Below are 21,770 nucleotides of genomic sequence, written 5' to 3'. Positions count from 1 at the left end.
ATGGTGAAGCTTTGATGTCGCCGACACCGAAACAGGCGACAAGTTCCAATGGAAACCGCGCACGGCGCTGTTGCGTCCCTTCCCCTCACGCAGATTAGATCTCCCACCACACGCCGATTTTACTTGCGTCGCGAGTTCAAATCCCCGTCAAATCAATTTTTTTTTTATGAGAGAGAAATAGTATATTTCGTAACGAGTGCAAAAAAGTGGTTTTTGGCGAGTGGGAGGTTTATATCACGAGCCGAAGGNCTAATTAGAAGGAAGAATAATTAACATCAGAAGTCCATTCAATTAATTATTCCTCTTCTCTTCGGTAAAGCTTGATAGGGAAGAATTTGGAGGAATGGGATTACGATAACGAGGATCCCAGTTTGAACTATGTTTTTTAATGTTTTCTTCTATGAACAAGTTTTGAAAAAGATACGAGGGTCATAATGGTCACGAGGGGTGAAATAAATGAAGTACAAGGGGTTCTAAGAGCCACAAAAGAAAAAAAAAGTCCCAACGGATAAAAAACAGTAACAAGTAATCCAAAGGATCATGAAAGTCGACCAAAATCGCGAGGGTCACTAGGGGAAAACAGTCGCAATAGTCTTAAGAATAAAAACAAAAAAGAGTAACAATAAGGAGCCACAAGGGATTGCGAGGATCAGTTTCAAATGCAACGAAAGTATGAAAATTTCAATTTCTATCTCTAATCTATCTATAATCTATCTATCTATAATCTATCTATCTATAATCTATCGAAGAATCGGAATGCGAATGCTGAAGAGAGTCTTTTTTGAAGTAGAGAACATGCATGGTTTCGCCTGGGTAATAAAAAAAATGATAAAATCTCCAGTCATACGAAGCTCTTTCCACGTCACCTGAGAGGTAGAGCTCTTGACGCGTTTTGTTTTAATGTGGTATCCCCTGTAGGCCTAATCCACTAAGATAATGGCTGGAAAATTGCGGAGATCTAGAAACCTGGAAGGACAAATAGCAAGAATATCGGTCAAGGAAATATTACTCACTTGCAAATTCTAAATTAATTTTCTTACGGTGATTAAGGTGTTATACGGAAAATGGAAGCGGAAATCCTGAAGACGTTCATTAGACTCGTACGGTGCAGCTAGTTGACTAGAAGAAAATCCTCCATGACTCCTACAGTGTCTCTGCTGAACTGAAACAGATGATTTTATGTGAGATTTTGTGAAAGAAGACTTTACAAAATCTTGAAAACTAACGAGCGAATTAGGATCCTTTTGCACAGAAAGGTCAATTCCAGTTAATTTCAAGATTATGTAAAGTCTCTCCAGTTGACGATAATTCTGTACTTCCCAGAGATATAATGATGAACACATCCCCATGGTCCACTCCTTCGTTGCCACGCTTCACCCTCTGTCAGGGGCTTTGCGTTTCCCAGCAATCTGAGCTGAAGTCCTCATAAAACCACTCTTGGAAGCGTATTCGATTCTGACTTCGGGTTGAGATGCGTTCAAAGCTGATACGTGCACATGCAGAGCGAGGAATTGATCCATAGCCTTGCTGGTGATATTATATTTTGTGCAGGCAATCACGTACAGCTCTGGTGCAATTTTCTCAGAGATGGTTGCAGCGAGAACGTCCCAAACGTTGTTTAATCGCAGGATTCGAGCTCCCGCGCTAAGCATCAAACGTTCAGCTATGGAGATGATTTCATGCAATAGTCCTTAGGGGTGAACCCGGCCCCCCTTATCAATAGCTGCTGTCCACTGGTACGGAAGGGATTGATCAATCTCCGTGGCAATGATTGCACGATTACAATCCTTAAAAGATCCACGAGTGTACCTGGCCACCCACCCTGCAACGTAATATGAGCCATATTCTTGCATTCGAGTCAGGTGGTAATTATCCACTTCCAATCCTTCGATTTGGTCAGTCCTTTCAGCCACTTGTTTGCTTTCTTTGGTGCGTCCTCTCAAAACGTCAACGTAGTAAGCTTCTTCATCATCGGCGTACGAAGAATTTTTACTAACTTTCAAAAACATTGCCACGATAAGAAGGCGAAATTTATGACGTAGGCGAACCGGACGAGGATGCATGTCACCTGATCTAGCTTGAGAGAACAGATTCTCACCAGGGCTGGACCCAAAGCGACTAGGAAGAAAGTATTCCATTTTCCCAGAAACGAGGTATTCTTCATGGAAATTCAAAGTGGTCAATGTGGCCAGTTCAATTCCACGTTGTATGGATTTTCGATTAGGGGGCTTACTAAATGTCAATCTCGTGATCAAATCCATGAATTCCCTTAGAGTTTTCCTCTTAACTACGCTTGTTTCATCAGCACTAAGATCCTCACTCTTGTGTCGTGCGGACATGAGTGAGTACCACTCATGAACCTTGAGAATGAACCACCCTGTGGTTTCTGCTTCTCGAAGAATATCCGATTTTTCATCCCTACCCAACAAGATCCCAACTTCCTTCGAGAAGCCGTCACGTGCAAGTCTCACTTTCATTTTATTGAATTTTCCAGACTGTACGTGTTCCAATTTCAATTTGTAAGCAATAGTAATTCCCCCCTGCCCATAATTATTTCCCTCGACCAGTTTCGAGATATATTCCATGGATACTGTCGATATTGACAGAGACTTGGCGACCTGAATGTTTTTAGGGATGTTGAAATCCGTCCGCTCCAATTGACACCACATGTTTCTCAATAAATATTCGCGATCAGGGGAAATGTACAATTTCTCTCCATCTTTGAAAGGATGAGGAAATGAAGATGTACACTGTCCTTTAATGCTGTGGACACCATGAGCATTCCACGAAGCTTGATTCCCTGGTCCCGAATCCGACGACAAACAGACCACATGGATTCAAGCCAGTGCAGCACCATCTCCAAGGTCATCACACTCACTAGCATCAACAACCATTTCATCAACTTCCTGGATAGTTCCAGATACAGTTGGAAAGCAATTTTCTACCATAGGCTCCTCATGGTTGGGACCCTGAGTTGAGACTGCTGAGGAAAAATTGTTTTGTTAAATATTTTATTATTATTTCTTTTTCCAAGTACCTTTTCTCGGCGGTCGTTGAGTCAAAATAGTTGGTACAGCATGCGCTTTCAACACCTCCTTATCATTTTTCCATTCCCATTGATTTTTATCGAAGTGTCCCTATTATCGAACAGTGAGCAATAAAATGGAATACGATGAAACATGAAATTATTATTCACTTACGCACCTCACACAAATAACAATCCTTCTTTGACACTTGATCACTCGGTAGCAAATCACCGCTTTTTTCCAGCCATTATCGTCATTTCTCAATTTTTTTCACACTGGGAAGAGAGAAAAAACGATAATTATCCCTAGAAGATGCTTTGCAATTTATAATCGCACACGATTTAACCATTTTGCATGAATCAACTCGCACAGACTGTTCAGATCTATTGGAGTACGTTTTGGAGCAGCCATAAACAAACAACATTCGCGAGATATTTTCGCGCGAAAAATAAATATTGTTCAACATTGGACAAAAATGCAATTTCATTTTATTTTTAATGCTATTAAATTGAGCAGTGATTTCACTCTCAATCTTGGTAATTATTCTCAGTAAAAAAAGAAAGAATACACCTATTATAAGATAAAAATCACCCCATTAATGAAAGAGTGAGCGGGCCATTGACTATTAAAGAAATAGTACATGAAAAACCATGAGTATATTTGCATTTTTTTATTTTTCTCCGCATTGTACATGTAATTTCATACGGGGCTAATTATTTTGACTTAAAATATAAAGTTCATAACGTTCCCTCCAGTGAAATCATAGCTAGTGGTGGGAGACTCAAGGGGTAACAGCTCTCCTTATTACGGGATAGTGATGTTATTGGACAATTCATCATTAATTTTCATTATGGGGACATGCCATTATTGATAATTTGTTATAGGGACAATTCATCATTGGGACAATTTATTATGTGGACATTTCATCATTTTTCGTTTGTCGTTTTTCCTTTTTTTGCTAAATATAATTATTCTTCTTTATTTTTAGTATCTTTTTATGTTGTAGACCTCTCTATCATTGGCGTTATTCTCATTGTTGTGGCAACGTAAAATTAGTAGTAATCATGATTTTTAATATCAACAGTTATTTGTTTTTTTTTATTTATTATTGGAAGGCACTTGATCGATCATTGAATGAGTATTTTAACAATAAGTATTATGAGTTTAATTTAAGTTAAGTTTAGTTTGAGTTTTCTCTTATACGCTCTCTATACTTTCCGTTCGAACTTCTATTTTTTCTCCTCTCTTATCAGTACTTATTTCCATTTTCCCCCTCTTTCCCCTCCATTAGTCTATAATTTAGAATCTCTTTTTCGCTCCTTATTGAATTGTCCGTGTGATGAAATGTTCGCGTGATGAATTGTCCACATGATGAATTTGTCGGATGATGAGATGAGCTGTGATGANAGCCGTCAGATTCGACCGTGGCGGCATCCCTCCATTGGGGTCGAACTACTTTCGGCTTGGGGTCAGTCCAACCCCGAGATCTGAGCCTCTACTTTAGTCAATCCTCTTTGGGGAGTTCGCCCAGCCGTCAGATTCGACGGTGGCGCCATCCCTCCGTTGGGGTCGAACTATTTTTGGCTATTATGCCTTTGCTTTTTTTGTTTCTTTCGAAAATTAATGATTTATCGTCGTTTTAGTCTATTGAGAGTTAAAGTTAATGAAAACAATGCGTCTCGATTCATTGCTTGTTCAATTTCATTATTATAATAAGTGATCCACTAATTCTGAGTTTCCTTCCTCATTGAATGAAATTTTAATTACTATATTGTAATCAAAATTATATTCAGAGTGCAAAACAACAATTATCAAATTTCTCACAGTCCATAATTTTTTTGTCTTCGCCTCCCTCTTTATTTCCGTTTACAACTTGACAAAAGTATTCAATTATTTTTCCAGAAAAATTATGGGGTCAATTCTGATGTTCTTTCGCTAATTCGAAATGTCTTCGCTTCATTCATGATTTTTTTCACAATTTTATTCGACGATGTCATAAACTTCAAACTTTCATCATCTAATCATCTGAAATTTTTTCAAATTTTCTATAATCTTTCGAAATTTATATGACTTTTTTTCAAGAAACTTGAAAATTTTTGTGGAATTGTGGAGAAAATCCGAAGAATTACCAAATTATTTCCTCCTTTCGTATTTCAATTAATCAGAGTGCAGTATTCGGGCTTTCATGACTGCTTCGAATCAGTTTTATTTGCGAAATGCCGCCCTTTCCTATCAATTGTTTTCCCATTATTTATTCAACAATCCTCGAATATTTGAGAGATATTGTAAATGCTTTGTAATTTTCAAAAACTCCATAGATTGTCTTTAAGTTCTTCAGAAAACCTCATAATTGTCTTGAATTTTTGGAAAACTCCCGAATTATCTTACATTTGGGGAAAAAATTGACAGTTCTGATTTTTTTGGAAACCTGCAGCCTTCCTCAAAGTTTCTATAATTCATTCCCTATTCACCCCCTTAGAGATGGATTTTGTAACGAGGCTGAAACACGTATTTATTAATTTCTAACAATCTCTTGATGAGTGCTCACATAAAAGATAAAACCTACTCTAAAATTTTCATATTATCAGTTTCAATAATTTCGACTTTTGATTACTATCTTAGTCAAGCTGAAGGGCTCTCTTACCATATTTATAACACAATTCCCGTCGGACTCAGAATTCCTTTCTTCCATTCATTGTTCATAATCATTGTCATTGCAAAAAGCAGTGCGACTGATGAAAATGATGTGCCTCAATTTATTAACTATGAAATATTTATATTGCAATGAATAATCTGCGCATATGCTAATTCCTCTGCTCACTGAATAAGATTTCAATCATAATTACAATCCAATTTCTACTCGAACATAATTCGAAGAGTAAATTGCCGAAATTCAATGTTTGGTGATACTCTGGTAAAAGTGCTTGCCAACACCGTGATACAATTTTTCAATCAGTTCACTCGGTAATTCAATTAATCTATTGTTCATATCATCAACATAATTCCCCATTTAGAATATTGTCACCTCATGTTTTCAGCATCAAATTGGAAATTAAAACGTAAAATGACAATTTGACTTCTGCTGAATTCTTTTTTGTGAATCTGAAATTCATGTTAATGTGTCAGATATTATGAAAATATCATCATTCCTGTTCTCTACTGTTATGGAATATTGAGTCACAGCTGTTCATTCATAACTCAATTTTTTTATTCCTATATTATTATTATTCTTTGTTCAACGTGAAAAAGTCTATCATCGTTTGCACTGTAGTGCATTCAGATTCTTCAGCACTTCATGTAAAAAATGTCATATATAAAGTCATAATTCTAGTTATTGATTCTAATTAACTTTGGAGGAAACCTTAGTAAACGCAACATTAAGAAAGTTGAATCATTCTATTGCGCCCGACCTAAATGATTAGAACAATTATAATTGGTTTCTCAATCGAAAATACAGAGTAAGTAATTCGGTGCAGAATATTCACGTTTTAAATGAAAATTCAAGCAACTTTTTACTTTCATACTGTTACGAAATGTTGAATTCCATTAAATTTTCAGTGAATTTTTAAATTTCATGACTTTCCTCTCTCAAATTAAATTAAATGTCTTGCTCCTAATAATTACCACTGAACTATCCATGAATTTCAATTTTTTTCAACAGTATAATTGATAAGGAAAAATGAAGTCGACTTTCTGAAATACATTAATGAAATGATTGGAAAATCACAATTTTCGGAGACCACAACCGTTTTTTATATAAATAATCCAATAGCATCAATGTTTCACTCAAAGAATAATTTTTTTCGTGTAACGGGACCTGAAAAACCCCATCCTCGCCTTCGACGTGTAAGGCAATCTTGCACGTGGAGGACGGTGATCTGTTTTCCAAGGCTCGGGCATGTAATGTACTATTCCTGAATTATAACGAATTCTTCCATTTTCAGAATTTCACCAAAAATTAATTCCATGGCAAAAAAATCAATATTATTTGATTTTGTGATATAAGTATTGATTGCATTAAACAAACCATCGAATAACCAAAATCAAATGAAAAATTTAAAATTGAATATTTTTAGATTTTCTATTTTTTTTTCAATCCATTTTCGACATTCAAGTTCATTAATCATCTATAATTTAATCTTGTCAGCTCTTAACTTTTATCACCAAAAAATCATTTCGCATTCCACTAATTATAAACAAATGCGTGTATTATAGAAAATATGCACTGATGTATTTAATGTATACACGGTGTTAGTTTCTTATTCGAGGTTAGAAATCCGATTTGTAATTCTGGCGCGCTTTCGTAAATAGCACTGTCGCGGCCGAATTACTCATTCTCATGAAAGTTCTCATGAGAATGCGTCTTTCATCCGCCGCAATGACTCTGAAGATAACATCATGTGGCAATTTATTCGAACGACACTCTATTTCTGTTTCATACGTTCATGATCGAACACGTCCGTTCGACTTCGACTTTCGGTGAATCGATTCGACATTCTTCAATTCGAGTTTTCATTCGGCAGCCATTATGCTTTCCTTTATATATAAGGAAACGTGGTTCCTTGAACTAATTACCTCGTGGTGAATGGGGGCGCTTCATCAGTGGTACTCGGGCTCATATACATACTCCGTACAATTGCATTAGTAGGAGACTACATCCCTGGATTCGATTTGTTATCAAATGTTATTTAAAAATTCCAAACCTAAGATTATCATAGTAATGTTATAATATAATCATTAAAAAAAATTAATTACCAGCATTTTCTGATTAAAAATATTCCTTTATTACACACATTGCATGCTTCAAATTATACAATTTTGCAAACAAAGTGATTTATAAAAATCTCAATTTATTTAGTAATTCTATGACGGTAGCCAGGTGATTGTGAGATTTTATTCTATCACATATTAACCAGGATATGACTTCGCTGTTATATAAAATTGTTGCATTGAGAGAATCGTCTATGACAATTTTCTTTCTTTCTTCCCCATTTTCCAAGATTTCCAAAAATAATACACATTCGTCATATTTGACTGCTGCCCAATTGGGGGTCTCTTGACCATTTACACATTATTATGTAAATCAACAAAACTAAATGGCACACTCTATAGTTACGTCCTCCATTGTTCGCGAAAGTACAAAATTCGTATACACAATTAATTCTTAAATGTTACACACAATTAATTTTTTAATTTAATATACACAAGCCTGTACACCTACATACTCACACAGACAGCATTCCCCCACTACTGCCATTCAGTAAACCGACCGAAGCGCCACCAATAACTACCTCATGACCCCGACTATGGTCTTGCTTCGGAAAACGTTAGTTCGGCCTCCTGGTCTCTATTCTTCATGACTTTAGTCAATCCTCTTTGATCATACCTTATGGTACGCTTATTCGAGATATTTCGAGGTTCGCTCGCATCGCGCGGTTCCGTGAGGCGTTCAGTAATACTCGGCAACTAAGCTAATAGTCCCATGGATAGCTCGGACCTCGCTGTCTAACTAATTTGCGCGCAATGCGCCAGAGATTCTCTCACAATGCGAGTAAAGATTCTCTGTGAAATGGCACGAGTGCTGACGGTTTAAATGAAAGTAGAAAAAAATCGATTGTCACACGCCTACATATCGTCCTCATAGAATCAACGGAGCATAAAGAGTGTTGAAGCATAGTTTTTACGCCTCTGGCTCTAAGCTATGCATATACAGGCGTACTGGCGAGATTCTAGTCTTTGGGTTCCATATAATATAATGGTGGGCGCATAGGAACCGAAACCTACAATCCAGAACCACTTTAGCTTCCTGTCATGATGTTATACCCCAAAGTTCTGTCAAATCGTGGTGGGGGTAAATAATTGAATGTGGGAAGTTTCAATTTAGGTTAGGTTAGAACATCAGAGTGCGAAAAGGGGCAAAAGGGAGGAACAGAATATCGATCCGCACGTTGCTCTCCTGCCTCCCGTATAATTTTGATGTGCCAGTGACGATACGGCACGGAGTTTACCTTTTTCTTTCCTCCCATTATAATTTGCCGTTGAGTATAATTGAAATAAAACATTCATTGGAGTATCCAAAGGGGCCAGCTTATTGAACAAAAACAAACTATCCAAGGTGGGTTAATGAAAGGTGATTGTAACGACAAATTTTCAGCCCTATTATTGTGAATATTATTACTACTTCAAAAACTGCTCCTTGTCTGCGTAGATTTGGAAGTTTCAGCGATGAAAAACTCATGTTTATATGTGGACGTCTGCATGAAAAGGGACAACTTTGTCGATTCTAGGTTTCAAGATATTCACGTTTTTGTCTCAGCAACTTCCATTTACACCCATGTTAAATTCCCTGCTAAAACAGTCCGATTATTTCCGACTGGGTGATAAAAAATGAATCGGCGTTATTGATGTTTCTGTCTTTGCCCGTTAAATTCCGATTGGCTGGAAGGTAGAGTTTGGAGTTTGAGAAAATTATGAAAATTAATGGGAACAAGGGTATGTGGCCGTTATCGTCCGATTACTTTCCAAAAGAGTGGTTGATAGATCTCATATTACGCATATAAATATTTAAATGAGCAATATATATTAAATATTTATATGAGCAATATGAGATCTATCAACCACTTTTTTGGAAAGTAATCGGACGATAACGGCTACATACCCTTGATCCTATTAATTCTCATAATTTTCTCAAACTCCAAACTCTACCTACCAGCCAATCGGAATTTAACGCGCAAAGACAGAAACATCATTAACGCCGATTCATTTTTTATCACCCAGTCGGACATAATCAGACTGTTTTACCAGGGTTGTTTTTTTCAACTTCTCTGGCGACGTCATTTTTTACCCTATGAGGATCAAAATGTGCAGAGTGTTATCCATATTATCAGAGTATGCATAATTCCATATTGACAAAGTAGTCCCTTTTCATGCGGACGTCCACACATAATTTAGTAAGTGGACAATAAAATAATGCATTATCTGATCCTCCGTTGAATTTAAGGATTTGTTACGCAAAATGACGGCGTCATCAAAGATACAACGTAGTTTCCCATGGAAAAAAGGTTCGTTGTTGCTTCTCCTTCTCATTGGTGCTGTTATTGCCTATGATTGCCGGAACCATGGCTCTTTCGAAGGTAAAACTGACTCATTCCATTTTAATACTAGGGAAACAAAACGTGTGACTTTTCACAATTTTTGAGAAAGGCCCCGGAATTCAAAGCAGAAAGTGAAATGGTTATAGGGGAGGTTGGGGTAAAACGGACACTTTTAACTTTTTTTAAAATGTTAATGAGGGGTCAAAATGTTGATAAAATTCAATAATTTTTTCTTCAATACAAAGAACAATTCTTTCCCTTTGTGGCGAGCCTAAAGTGAGCTCAATTGATCAATTTGTCTCTGAGTTATGAATAATTTAAAAAAAGTCTAAAGTATCCGTTTTACCCCACCCACCCCTACATATTAACTGTAGGATGAAAAAGCATAGACTGGGGCCTAACCTTCGGAAATTGTTCTCATGTTGTAATAATTTATTAAACTGGCGTTACTCAACACAAACAACACTTTGTTATTGCCATGAACTTTTTTGTTCTTAAAATTGCGAAATTAATATTGACAATTTATACTGATATTGAAAAATATGAGATCGAAAAATCCTATAGTAACAGATGTCTATAATTTTTTAAAACGACAGTTGGTACCTTTTCTATAACTTGGTTTGCTTTCGCCAAAAATTATCTTTATAGAAATTGGTGTCTCTCTTACATCCTAAGTTGTCGATCCAGGAGTTTCCTATTTTATGATTAATGTAGCTTATTACATATTCATTCCACAAATATTTCTTTTTTGCCAGTAGACACATCATTTTCACTCAAAAGAAAACATGATCCTCAATTAGTTCTGTGACATTAATTTTGTTTTCTTCTATATTTGTGAGTAAATGTTTAATTTTTTTTATTCAGCTTCGAGCACAGGCAGATTGGTGAAGATGAGTGGTGCTGGTAGATACATCCAGAAAGTTCTTGCAGCCACGAAATTTTATTCCGACCAGGGATTAATCTACTTGGAGGCAGCATCGCCTGAGTATTATAAGGTTGTTGCTGATTCAACTAAGCAGTACTCTAAATTGGCTGGTGATTTCTACCTCGTTGGAAGGAACTCAGTGATGAAAATCTATAATAATACTGCCGACTATGTCGAGCTGAAAAGACCAATTTTTTTAGCTAGCGTGAGTAGAAAAATTGAATTTAATAGACACAATGTAAAATGCTTCGCATTAAACGTGATTTTTAATCGTGTATTTTACCTGAGGGCGAGTAATTTCGTGGACAAAGATCACCTAAATTTGATTGCTCAGTGCTCGCAGTCACTCAATTTCCTATATTTTTCGTCAATAATAAAGAGAAACCATTTATATTTCATCTCAATTACTCAGCAATTAATAGTGGTCAGATATTGGGACACGGGCGGTTTGTGTATTAGGATAAAAGATTTGTTTACGTTTATCCATGTGGACAAAGCCCGCACAATATAAATTTCTTTATTTAAATCTTTTTCTAATACTTTCATCACCAAAGGCAATTGTTTTCTATGCAATAAAAATCATTAAACCTTTAGAATGTACCATCTATGAGAAATCTCATCACAATTATTTTCTATTAATGTTTCAACAACGACTTCAACTTGTAGATTCAGGTACAAGAATATTTAGTTATTAAAGTTGAGGGAAATTGACATAGAAAATGCGAGCTCCCATATTGTGACATTCCTGACAGAATAAATTCTGCACAAAAACTTTCGTGAAAAGTTCTGTCCAATGCATTTCTTTTTATCATGAATGCTTTTCTTCTAGATTGAGGAGTATTTCCCAGGGTGGATTCAGACATTCCAGACAGTTGCAGTCGAACTATTGGAAAACACCAAGAAATATTCTATTTCAGCCGCTGATTACGTCGTTGAAATATCAACGATCTTCATTCAATGGCTAGAAACAAGGATTTTTGTGTAAGTACATCAACAATCCCCCCCATTCACCCTCGACCAAATCAGTTGATAAGCTCTGAAGTGAAGTAGTAGAACGTGACAGTATAAATATGACGTTTTTGATAATTATCTTAACAATATGTAATTAGATGACGCGATTCCATGAGACCTCTTTGTTACTTGACAAAATTTCGAATAAATAAAAATTTTCGCCATTGTTCTCTTAACTGACGCATTCTTGAAGCTTTGAAATGATTTAATTTTCAACAAAATTTGATTTTTTTTCTCGATAGTTCGAGGTCTGAGAATTCATTAATTTTTCTTTTCGATTTCTAACAGGGGAAACTGGAGTCCAGAAAATATTAGAAGTTACGCGTGGAAAGCAGTTAATTCAACTCAAGAATACGCTACTCAAACCTACGATTGGGTGTACGAGAAAGTTCAAACTCTCTCAAAGGTCCAGTAAACAGCCAAAAGAAAATCATGATAAAAACGTATGCATGGAGGTGTAGAGGGAGACAAGAGGCCGTTAAAAAATCTTAATATTGAAGATTTAAAGAGAAAAAAACAAAAAAACATTGCAAAAACCTATCTTATGTTTCTGCATTCACTTGAATTTATAGGAATAACGATTAATTGTTCAATTGATTAAATATGTATATCTCTGGGATCATTGCGACAACCATTTTAGCTGTGATATTTCAAAGAACAAAAAAATTTATAGCGTCTCGTGAAATATCTCGTATTATTCGAATGGTGCCCCTTTCACTCCCGTGAACTAATGACTAAAAACAGTAAAATAAATATCGATAAATTATCATTTTCTTTGTATTATATTGAGTCACTCTGGTATTCAATTGTAGCGAATGCAATAAGGGCGAGTAAATGGAAGATCTATTATTCTGAACCCTCAACTGTTCTTTTTTCCATCCTTTCCTCTTACCCGCCCCCCCCTCCACCCTCGCCATAAATAAAAATTAATGGTTCTTGTATATTTTTAAATGAATGTGTATTTTCTTTTTTGAGAGCATAGAGATAAGAAATTAATAATAATATTGTTCGAGTATGAAGATGATTTAATAGATTACATTGTCCACAGTCTTCTTCCTTGGGAGTATTAAAAATATCTGTAAAGATGTGAGTGGAAAAATAGTACATTATGTCATCAGGCGACAAAAGTATTATCTGATGAATGCGACTTTATAATCCGAGCCAAAGGCGGTTAACACTTTTATCGCTGTGTGACATACAATATTTTATGTCATTGGGGCCGAAAACCGCGATCTAAGCGAGGTTACCATCGCGGTTTACCGGGCCCAATGACATGAAAAAATTATCTAACTCATGGGATTATAATCCTCGTCTCAGGCTCGGATGATAATGTATTCATCAGATAATACTTTTATCGCCTGATGACATAATGTATTATGTCATTGGACCCGAAAATTGCGATCTAACCGAGCGAAGCGAAGTTAAAGGATCGCGGTTTCTCGGGCCTAGTGACATCAAAGTATTTTCATCTAAAAATTGTTCCTAGGTTCATAATTTTCACCCGATTTGGAATATTTTTTTCAGATAGACTGTTCGTTAGATTCCGAAAAATGGTATGGAGTATACATTCTCAGTTATATAAAATGGATCATGAAGAAATTAATTTTTAGGTTCAGCTTTTTTGCTCGTGATAAACAAGAAGAGTGGATCGAAAGAAATTGTTTTCTAACTACTATATATGATGTAGAATTGATATCCAATTTTATCCTGTGAATTATAACGAACATCTTGCAGCAAGAAAGTCTAAATCACGAGAAAATTGCGGTATATAAAGCATTGGTAAGGTTGATAAATCACCGCAAATTGGAAATCATTCAGTTAGCATGAAGCCCAAAGAGGATAGACCTGAGTAGAGGCCCGGATCGGGGGGTTTGACTGACTCCAAAAATGTTAGTTGGTACCCCACGGGAAAGGCGGCGTCCCGGTCGAATTGTCGGTAAATGTGAGTCGGGTGCGTGAGTAACTCGGCAGTAGCAGTCCCGCAGCGGGACTGCTACTGCCGAGTTACTCACGCACCCGACTCACATTTACCGACAATTCGACCGGGACGCCGCCTTTCCCGTGGGGTACCAACTAACATTTTTGGAGTCAGTCAAACCCCCCGATCCGGGCCTCTACTCAGGTCTATCCTCTTTGGTCTTAATGGTGGCGGATCTTATCGCTACTTCCAGTGTATCACCAGAGAAAATATGAGTATAAAGTACAATAACCTCTTTGCATGCGACTGTATAAATCCAAAGAAAAACGCAAGAAAAATTACTGTGGAGCACGGTAAAGTAGATTCATTTTGACACACCCGAAAAAATTCACATGCCAGTACCGCAAATTTAGCAGCGAAATTCACGAATTTTTCACGGTAAATCCGATAAACGTGTCTGTAGCAAACAACAAAAATTTCGCTGCTTAGATGTGAATTCTAACGGCTTCGTCAAAATGTTTTATCACGCTAGCACAGGTATTTTTCTGGTACGTTTTTCTCTGTGTACGGGAAAAATCTATCGAGTTTCTTAATTTTCCCATATTTTGATATGAACCATTATTGACGTTGCCTCACGTCTCCCTTATTAAATGATCGGTCCATCAACTTCCTAACAAAAACACAGAGGCACTGTCAAATATAATATTGCTGTCTGAAATACAATATTGCAAATGAATGTTTTTCTGTTTTTTTTAAATGCGGCTTCGGTAGCTAAATTGAAGGTAATATCTTTTCTAAACAGAAGAAATTCGGAAAATTTAGACATGTAAGGATAACAAATTTTTCAATTTGAAATTCCAGAAATTTTCCGTAATTTCCTGATTTTTCCAGACTGATCAAATTACCCGACTTTTTCAGAGAAGAAAAAAACCGGAACGCTCATTTTTTATAGGGAATGTGCACACTAAGGACTGTAGGCCCTGTAATTTCTCCTTTTGTTTGTTGAAGGAATGCGAAAATACAGACATAACAAAAAAAAAATTATGACCATTAGGCGTATTAAAAAGTTGTGACAATTCATCATCATCAATTGAGAGAATAGTACTGATAAATGCAGATTATCGTTATATCTATTACGATGACTGCTGAGGGATGACAATTGTTAACAAGAATATAAAATTTTTTTTCTTCATCATCTTTCCTCCATTAAGTTGCGGTAAAGATTCCTGCAGTTCTTTTCCCTTTTTTCAATATAAAATTAGTTCTTTTTTTCATTTAAGATTTTTTGGATAGGTAACATCATTTTTTTTATTTCTCTCTCTGTCAAAACTAAACAGCTCCTCGGGATGTGAAGCATGTTGATTTCGGATTATTCAAGGAATAATTCAATTGGATAAAGTGGATGCTAATACGAGGGGAATGGATTGTTACAATTCGTAAGGGAAAAACACCTTCATAGAGTTTTTGTATATTTGGTTGCAGAGGTATTCTTCCTCTTCGTCCCTTAGACGTGCCAAAACTTCAAGTATTTGCCTGAAGAAAGAAAATCGAAGATTTAAATTTCAGCCGTCATATAGCGATGAAACGAGATGAGTGAATTTCACGGTGATTTCGCGTTCTTTTCCAAATGAAACGATAAAATTTTCTTACACGATCGTAGAAGGTTCATTCCTCCCCTTGACCATCTTATCGGGCTGCCATTTTTCTTTTTTAACTGCAGGAAACTGTGTAATTACGTCTTTGGCTGATGCATGAGTAGGCCGAATTTCACACCAGGGACTATCAGTTTCGATCATTAATTTATCTGATGGGATTGTTGTCACAGAAAATGAATTATCCTCTGTTTTGAGCGAGCTGAAAAAAAAATCAATTGAATAAATGTAAATGCGTCACGTATCTTACAAATAATTTTAGAAGTGAACGTGTACGGTGAAGCAGCAGAGGTTCAGTCGCAATGCATTGGAAAACTATATTGATTATATCGTGGGGACGTGTTCCGGTCGTATATTGAAGACAGTTTCGTGAATTTTCCACTAACTTCTGAATAGTACACACTAACTCCTTACACAGGGAAAAAGCTATAATACCCCAAGGCCTTCAAAATTCATCGGACATTCAATATTCGATCATTTTGAAGGTCGAGGGGTATTCGGAGGACAATTTCTTCAATTCTGATTTCGGCCGATCAGGGTGCGGTGTTCGGAGTTACGGGACACATTTCACCAAAATGTGAGGAATATCTGTCAAATTCGTAGAAAGCAATTGACAGACTGCAGGGAAATTATCAGTTTGATAATTTGCCTGCAGTCGGGGAAATTATCAGTGTAAACCGTGTCACGTGACTTCGAAGACGTAAGGAAAAATTGTCAAATGAGAATGCGAAGGGGGCGCCATCCGGTCGTGACGCCACGGAGTATGGTTTTTGGGGTAAAGAAGAGTTTTCAAGTTAGAATTGTATAGATAAATTCAACATAATATTTAGTTTAAGATAATCAATTAGGGAGATATCTCAAGCACATTGAATTATAGGATATCATAGGGGCAAAATGGATATTTTCTGACCTCATTCGATTTCTTAGAGGTAAAATGGGTCTTTTCTGTACTCCTACGATTACATGGGGGCAAAATGGGTTTTTCGTGTACTCCTACAATTTCATTGGGGGAAAATGGGTATTCTGTGAATAACTCTCACGATTTCATTGAGGCAAAATGGGTTTTTCGTGAACTCATACGATTTCTTAGGGGGTAAATGGGTATTTCCTGACCTCATACGATTTGTTAGGGGTAAAATGGGTCTTTTCTGTTCTCCTACGATTTCATGGGGGCAAAATGGGTATTCTGTGAACTTTTACGATTTCATTGGGGTAAAATGGGTATTTACTGACCTCATACGATTTCTTAGGGGCTAAATGGGTATTTTCTGACCTCAGACGATTTGTCAGGGGTAAAATGGGTATTTTCTGTACTCCTACGATTTCATGGGGGTAAAATGGGTATTTACTGACCTCATACGATTTCTTAGGGGCTAAATGGGTATTTTCTGACCTCAGACGATTTGTCAGGGGTAAAATGGGTATTTTCTGTACTCCTACGATTTCATGGGGGTAAAATGGGTATTTACTGACCTCATACGATTTCTTAGGGGCTAAATGGGTATTTTCTGACCTCAGACGATTTGTCAGGGGTAAAATGGGTATTTTCTGTACTCCTACGATTTCATGGGGGTAAAATGGGTATTTACTGACCACATACGATTTCATTGGGGCAAAATGAAGTTTTTCTTGTATTCATACGATTTCATTGGGGTAAAATCGGTATTTTCAGACCTCATTCGATTTCTTAGGGATGAAATGGGTCTTTTCTGTACTCCTACGATTTCATGGGGGTAAAATGGGTATTTACTGACCACATACGATTTCATTGGGGCAAAATGAAGTTTTTCTTGTATTCATACGATTTCATTGGGGTAAAATCGGTATTTTCAGACCTCATTCGATTTCTTAGGGATGAAATGGGTCTTTTCTGTACTCCTACGATTTCATGGGGGTAAAATGGGTATTTACTGACCACATACGATTTCATTGGGGCAAAATGAAGTTTTTCTTGTATTCATACGATTTCATTGGGGTAAAATCGGTATTTTCAGACCTCATTCGATTTCTTAGGGATGAAATGGGTCTTTTCTGTACTCCTACGATTTCATGGGGGTAAAATGGGTATTTACTGACCACACGATTTCATTGGGCCAAAATGGGTTTTTCTAGTACTCATACGATTTAATTCGGGCAAAATGGATTTTTTGTGAACTCATACGGTTTCTTAGGGGCTAAATGGGTATTTTCTGACCTCATATAATTTCATGGGGGCAAAATGGGTATTCTGTGAACTTTTACGATTTCATTGGATCAATATGGGTATTCTGTTAACTTTTACGATTTCATTGGGGTAAAATAGGTATTTNCGATTTCATTGGGCCAAAATGGGTTTTTCTAGTACTCATACGATTTAATTCGGGCAAAATGGATTTTTTGTGAACTCATACGGTTTCTTAGGGGCTAAATGGGTATTTTCTGACCTCATATAATTTCATGGGGGCAAAATGGGTATTCTGTGAACTTTTACGATTTCATTGGATCAATATGGGTATTCTGTTAACTTTTACGATTTCATTGGGGTAAAATAGGTATTTACTGACCTCTTACGATTTCATGGGGGCAAAATGGGTTTTTCGTGAACTCATACAATTTCATGGGGGTAAAATGGATTGCGTATAGAATTTATATAGGATTTTTGCGTATGATATTCGGATATTCTGATACGGATATTTTGAATACAAATTATTTCTATACGATTTCTATAGTTTTCATCATATACGACACACTGCCTCATGTATATAAACATTTCATATGGAGATGCACCATTTCTCTACGTTTTTCTCTAGAGCGTTTACATATCTTTCGTACGAAAACAAAAAATTACGTCAAAATTTATGTATGGAAATAAATCGTATAGAAAATATTCCTATACAAATATCCGATCATCATGTACGTAAATTCTATAGGGTTTTATACACAATCCGGAAAGAAAATTTTTATAAGATTAATAAGTTATTTTTTCAAAAATCTTCCAAAATGTTCAGAAGTTCTCCGTAAAAAGTTCTGAAGAAATTGTATTCGAAAGATAGGTTGACATGTCTGAAAATCATCTGAAAAGTTGAAATTTGCAATTCCCTCAGGAAATGTTATACAATCTTTTCCCTGTAATTTATGAAGCATTTACAAAATATGTGTAAATGGTTCCAATAAACGTACCTCTAAGTTATACTGAAATAGCTCAGAATAAATTGAAACGTAAATATTTGCTATTCCCTGCGGTATTTTTTATACGAGGTATTAGTTCCTATTTGTAGGAAATAAAAAGAAATGATTCCACGGAAAAGCGTGGAAATATGGAGGAACATCTCCGTAGAACCGCCAAAATAACGACACCATTCCCTGGCGGTCCTGTAATGCCATACGTTTTTCTATTAAAATTATTCATATAATAATAACAGAATATAATAATAACAGAATATAATAATTTCGATAATAATTGTCGACTTGGAAAAGAATAAATAATTAATACACAGAAGCATTGTGACCTAGACGAAAATTACGAAAAATATTTATAATGATATTATTAAAAGAAAAGTATAAAAGACTTACCTGTCTGGTAGGATGTCCCCTAAATCCGTTATTTCCTCAATGAATCACAGTTGCAACGGATCAGTATACAGTACAGGGATGAAATTATCACATCTCTACACGGTGTAGTTTTGAAGATAGCCGTGATCCAAATCGTGATGATATACATGTGATATCTAATTTATGTGTGTAGTGATGAGTTTTACTAAGTTTTATCAACTTTTATTAAATTTACAGAATACCCATCTTGTCGCTATGGAATCGTAGAAGTACACGAAACACCCATTCTACCGCTATGAAATTGTATGACTTCACGAAAAACGCATTTTGCCCCAATAAAATCGTATGTGGTCAGTAAATACCCATTTTACCCCCATGAAATCGCAGAACGAAAAACCCACTTGAAATCGTAGGAGCCCCCATGAAATCGTAGGAGTACAGAAAAGACCCATTTCATCTCTAAGAAATCGAATGAGGTCAGAAAATACCGATTTTACCCCAATAAAATCGTATGAATACAAGAAAAACCCATTTTGCCCCAATGAAACCGTATATGGTCAGTAAATACCCATTTTACCCCCATGAAATCGTAGGAGTGCAGAAAATACCCATTTTACCCCTGACAAATCGTATGAGGTCAGAAAATACCCATTTAGCCCCTAAGAAATCGTATGAGTTCATGAAAAACCTATTTTGCCCCCATGAAATTATATGAGGTCAGTAAATACCCATTTTACCCCAATGAAATCGTAAAAGTTCACAGAATACCCATTTTGCCCCAATGCAATTGTAAAAGTTCACAGAATACCCATTTTGCCCCAACGAAATCGTATGTAGTCAGTAAATATCCATTTTACCCCCATAAAATCGGAGGAGTACACGAAAAACCCATTTTGCCTCCATGAAATCGTAGGAGTACAGAAAAGACCCATTTTACCCGGAAAAAATCGAATGAGGTCAGAAAATATCCATTTCGCCCTTATGATATCGTATAATTCAATGTGCTTGAGATATCTCCCTAATTGATTATCTTAAACTAAATATTATTTTGAATTTATCTATACAATTCTAACTTGAAAATTTTTCATTACCCCCCCTGGGAATCCAGGAGCCACGATACAGCCACGGTATTCGCGTAGCTGTTGCGTGGCTATTAGGATTGTCATTTTCTGGGGCTAAAAAGGGGGAAATGATATCTGATAACACAATAAAAGTGGATAGACGAATGATTAGTTTATATTTGCACTGTTTATAACATTGTTTTCTATCAATTGATTAAAGTTAATGTGAGTGTATATAATGATAATACAAGTCCCGTAGGGGGAATGCCGGGAGATGGCGGCAATGTCGATATCCCAAAGGGGTCGGTCAAGTCGACAGCAGTCACAGCCAGAATAAGTGAGACCCCAACAGAGGTGGGGCGCCACGGTCGATTCTGATGGCTGGGCGAGCTGCCTGTGCCGGTGACTCGGCAGTAGGGCCAGAAGAAGAATATCCATGGATTTTTGGAGTGGGGGACACGCATATGAGTAGGAATTACGTAGAGTGGGGGTACCCTGGGCAGGGAAAACTTCTGCTAGAAGCCCTATAGCAGTCGCGCTGTCACAGGGGTAGGTTCGAAGGGGTATGTCCTCCTTGTCCTCGATGTTTACTTTATGTTTTTCCGTTGATTCATTCGCCCGCTAATTAATATTGAGGGATGAGACAAAGACTTTTCGATGGAGAATTAGATTCCCCATCTATCAACCCCCGTTTCATCCCTTAATCTTTGTAATAAAAAAATTAAAACTGCGACGAAAGTCACGGTGCTATGAGAAACCCAATGGTTTCTCGGCGCAGAGTGCCACCCCAATNTAATAAGGAATGAAACCAACGCTGTTCAATGGGGAATTAAATTCCCCATCCAGCAACCCTCGTTTCATCCCTTAATCTCTGTAATAAAAAAATAAAAACTGCGACGAAACTCACGGTGCAATGAAAAACCTAATGGTCTCTCGGCGCAGTGACTCCCGATAACTCGCCCGCTAATTAAAAAATCGTCTCTCCCCGCCTAATCAACATTAAGGAATAAAACCAATGCTGTTCGATGGAGAATTAACTTCCCCATACAGCAACCCCCGTTTCATCTCTTAATCTCTGTAATCAAAAAATAAAAACTACGATGAAATTCGCGGCGTTATGAGAAACCTAATGGATAACTCGCCCGCTAATTAAAAAATCGTCTCTCCCCTCCTAACTAACATTCAGGAATGAAACCATTGCTGTTCGATGGAGAATTAAATTCCCCATCCAGCAACCCCCGTTTCATCCCTTAATCTCTGTAATAAAAAACTAAAAACTGCGACGAAAGTCACGGCGCTATAAAAAAATTGTTGAATAACTTGCCCGCTAATCAAAAAATCGTCTCTCCCCTCCTAATTAATATTAAGGACTGGAACTAATGCTGTTCGATGGAGAAGTAAATTCCCCATCCATCAACTCCCGTTTCATCCCTTAATCTCTGTAATAAAAAACTAAAAACTGCGACGAAAGTCACGGCGCTATAAAAAAATTGTTGAATAACTTGCCCGCTAATCAAAAAATCGTCTCTCCCCTCCTAATTAATATTAAGGA

The 21,770-nt window shown here is 36.7% G+C and overlaps 2 protein-coding genes across 2 annotated transcripts in view; one reads left to right on the top strand and one right to left on the bottom strand.

Moving 5' to 3' along the window:
* Positions 1-8,349: 8,349 nt before the first annotated feature.
* LOC107045474 lies at positions 8,350-13,007 on the top strand. The gene is made up of 5 exons (XM_015267767.2): positions 8,350-9,141; positions 10,027-10,159; positions 10,985-11,250; positions 11,875-12,026; positions 12,345-13,007. The coding sequence occupies exons 2-5, from the start codon at positions 10,042-10,044 to the stop codon at positions 12,469-12,471; spliced, it is 663 nt and encodes a 220-aa protein (XP_015123253.1). The 5' UTR covers positions 8,350-9,141; positions 10,027-10,041; the 3' UTR covers positions 12,472-13,007.
* Positions 13,008-15,264: 2,257 nt separating this feature from the next.
* LOC107045472 (putative deoxyribonuclease TATDN1) overlaps positions 15,265-21,770 on the bottom strand; it is a 45,245-nt gene continuing 38,739 nt past the window's right edge. Inside the window, exons 4-5 of the mRNA XM_015267765.1 lie at positions 15,625-15,828; positions 15,265-15,507 (exon numbers count right to left, since the gene is read on the bottom strand). Of these exons, the coding sequence (XP_015123251.1) occupies positions 15,402-15,507; positions 15,625-15,828 (310 nt within the window). The 3' untranslated portion in view covers positions 15,265-15,401. The remainder of the gene's footprint in view (positions 15,508-15,624; positions 15,829-21,770) is intronic.

This window comes from Diachasma alloeum, unplaced genomic scaffold (genome assembly GCF_001412515.2).
Source record: "Diachasma alloeum isolate Michigan unplaced genomic scaffold, Dall2.0 Dall_scaffold_00946, whole genome shotgun sequence".
Lineage (NCBI taxonomy): Eukaryota > Metazoa > Arthropoda > Insecta > Hymenoptera > Braconidae > Diachasma > Diachasma alloeum.
Note: the sequence above shows the minus strand (reverse complement) of the source record. Positions and strands in the feature narration are given on the sequence as shown.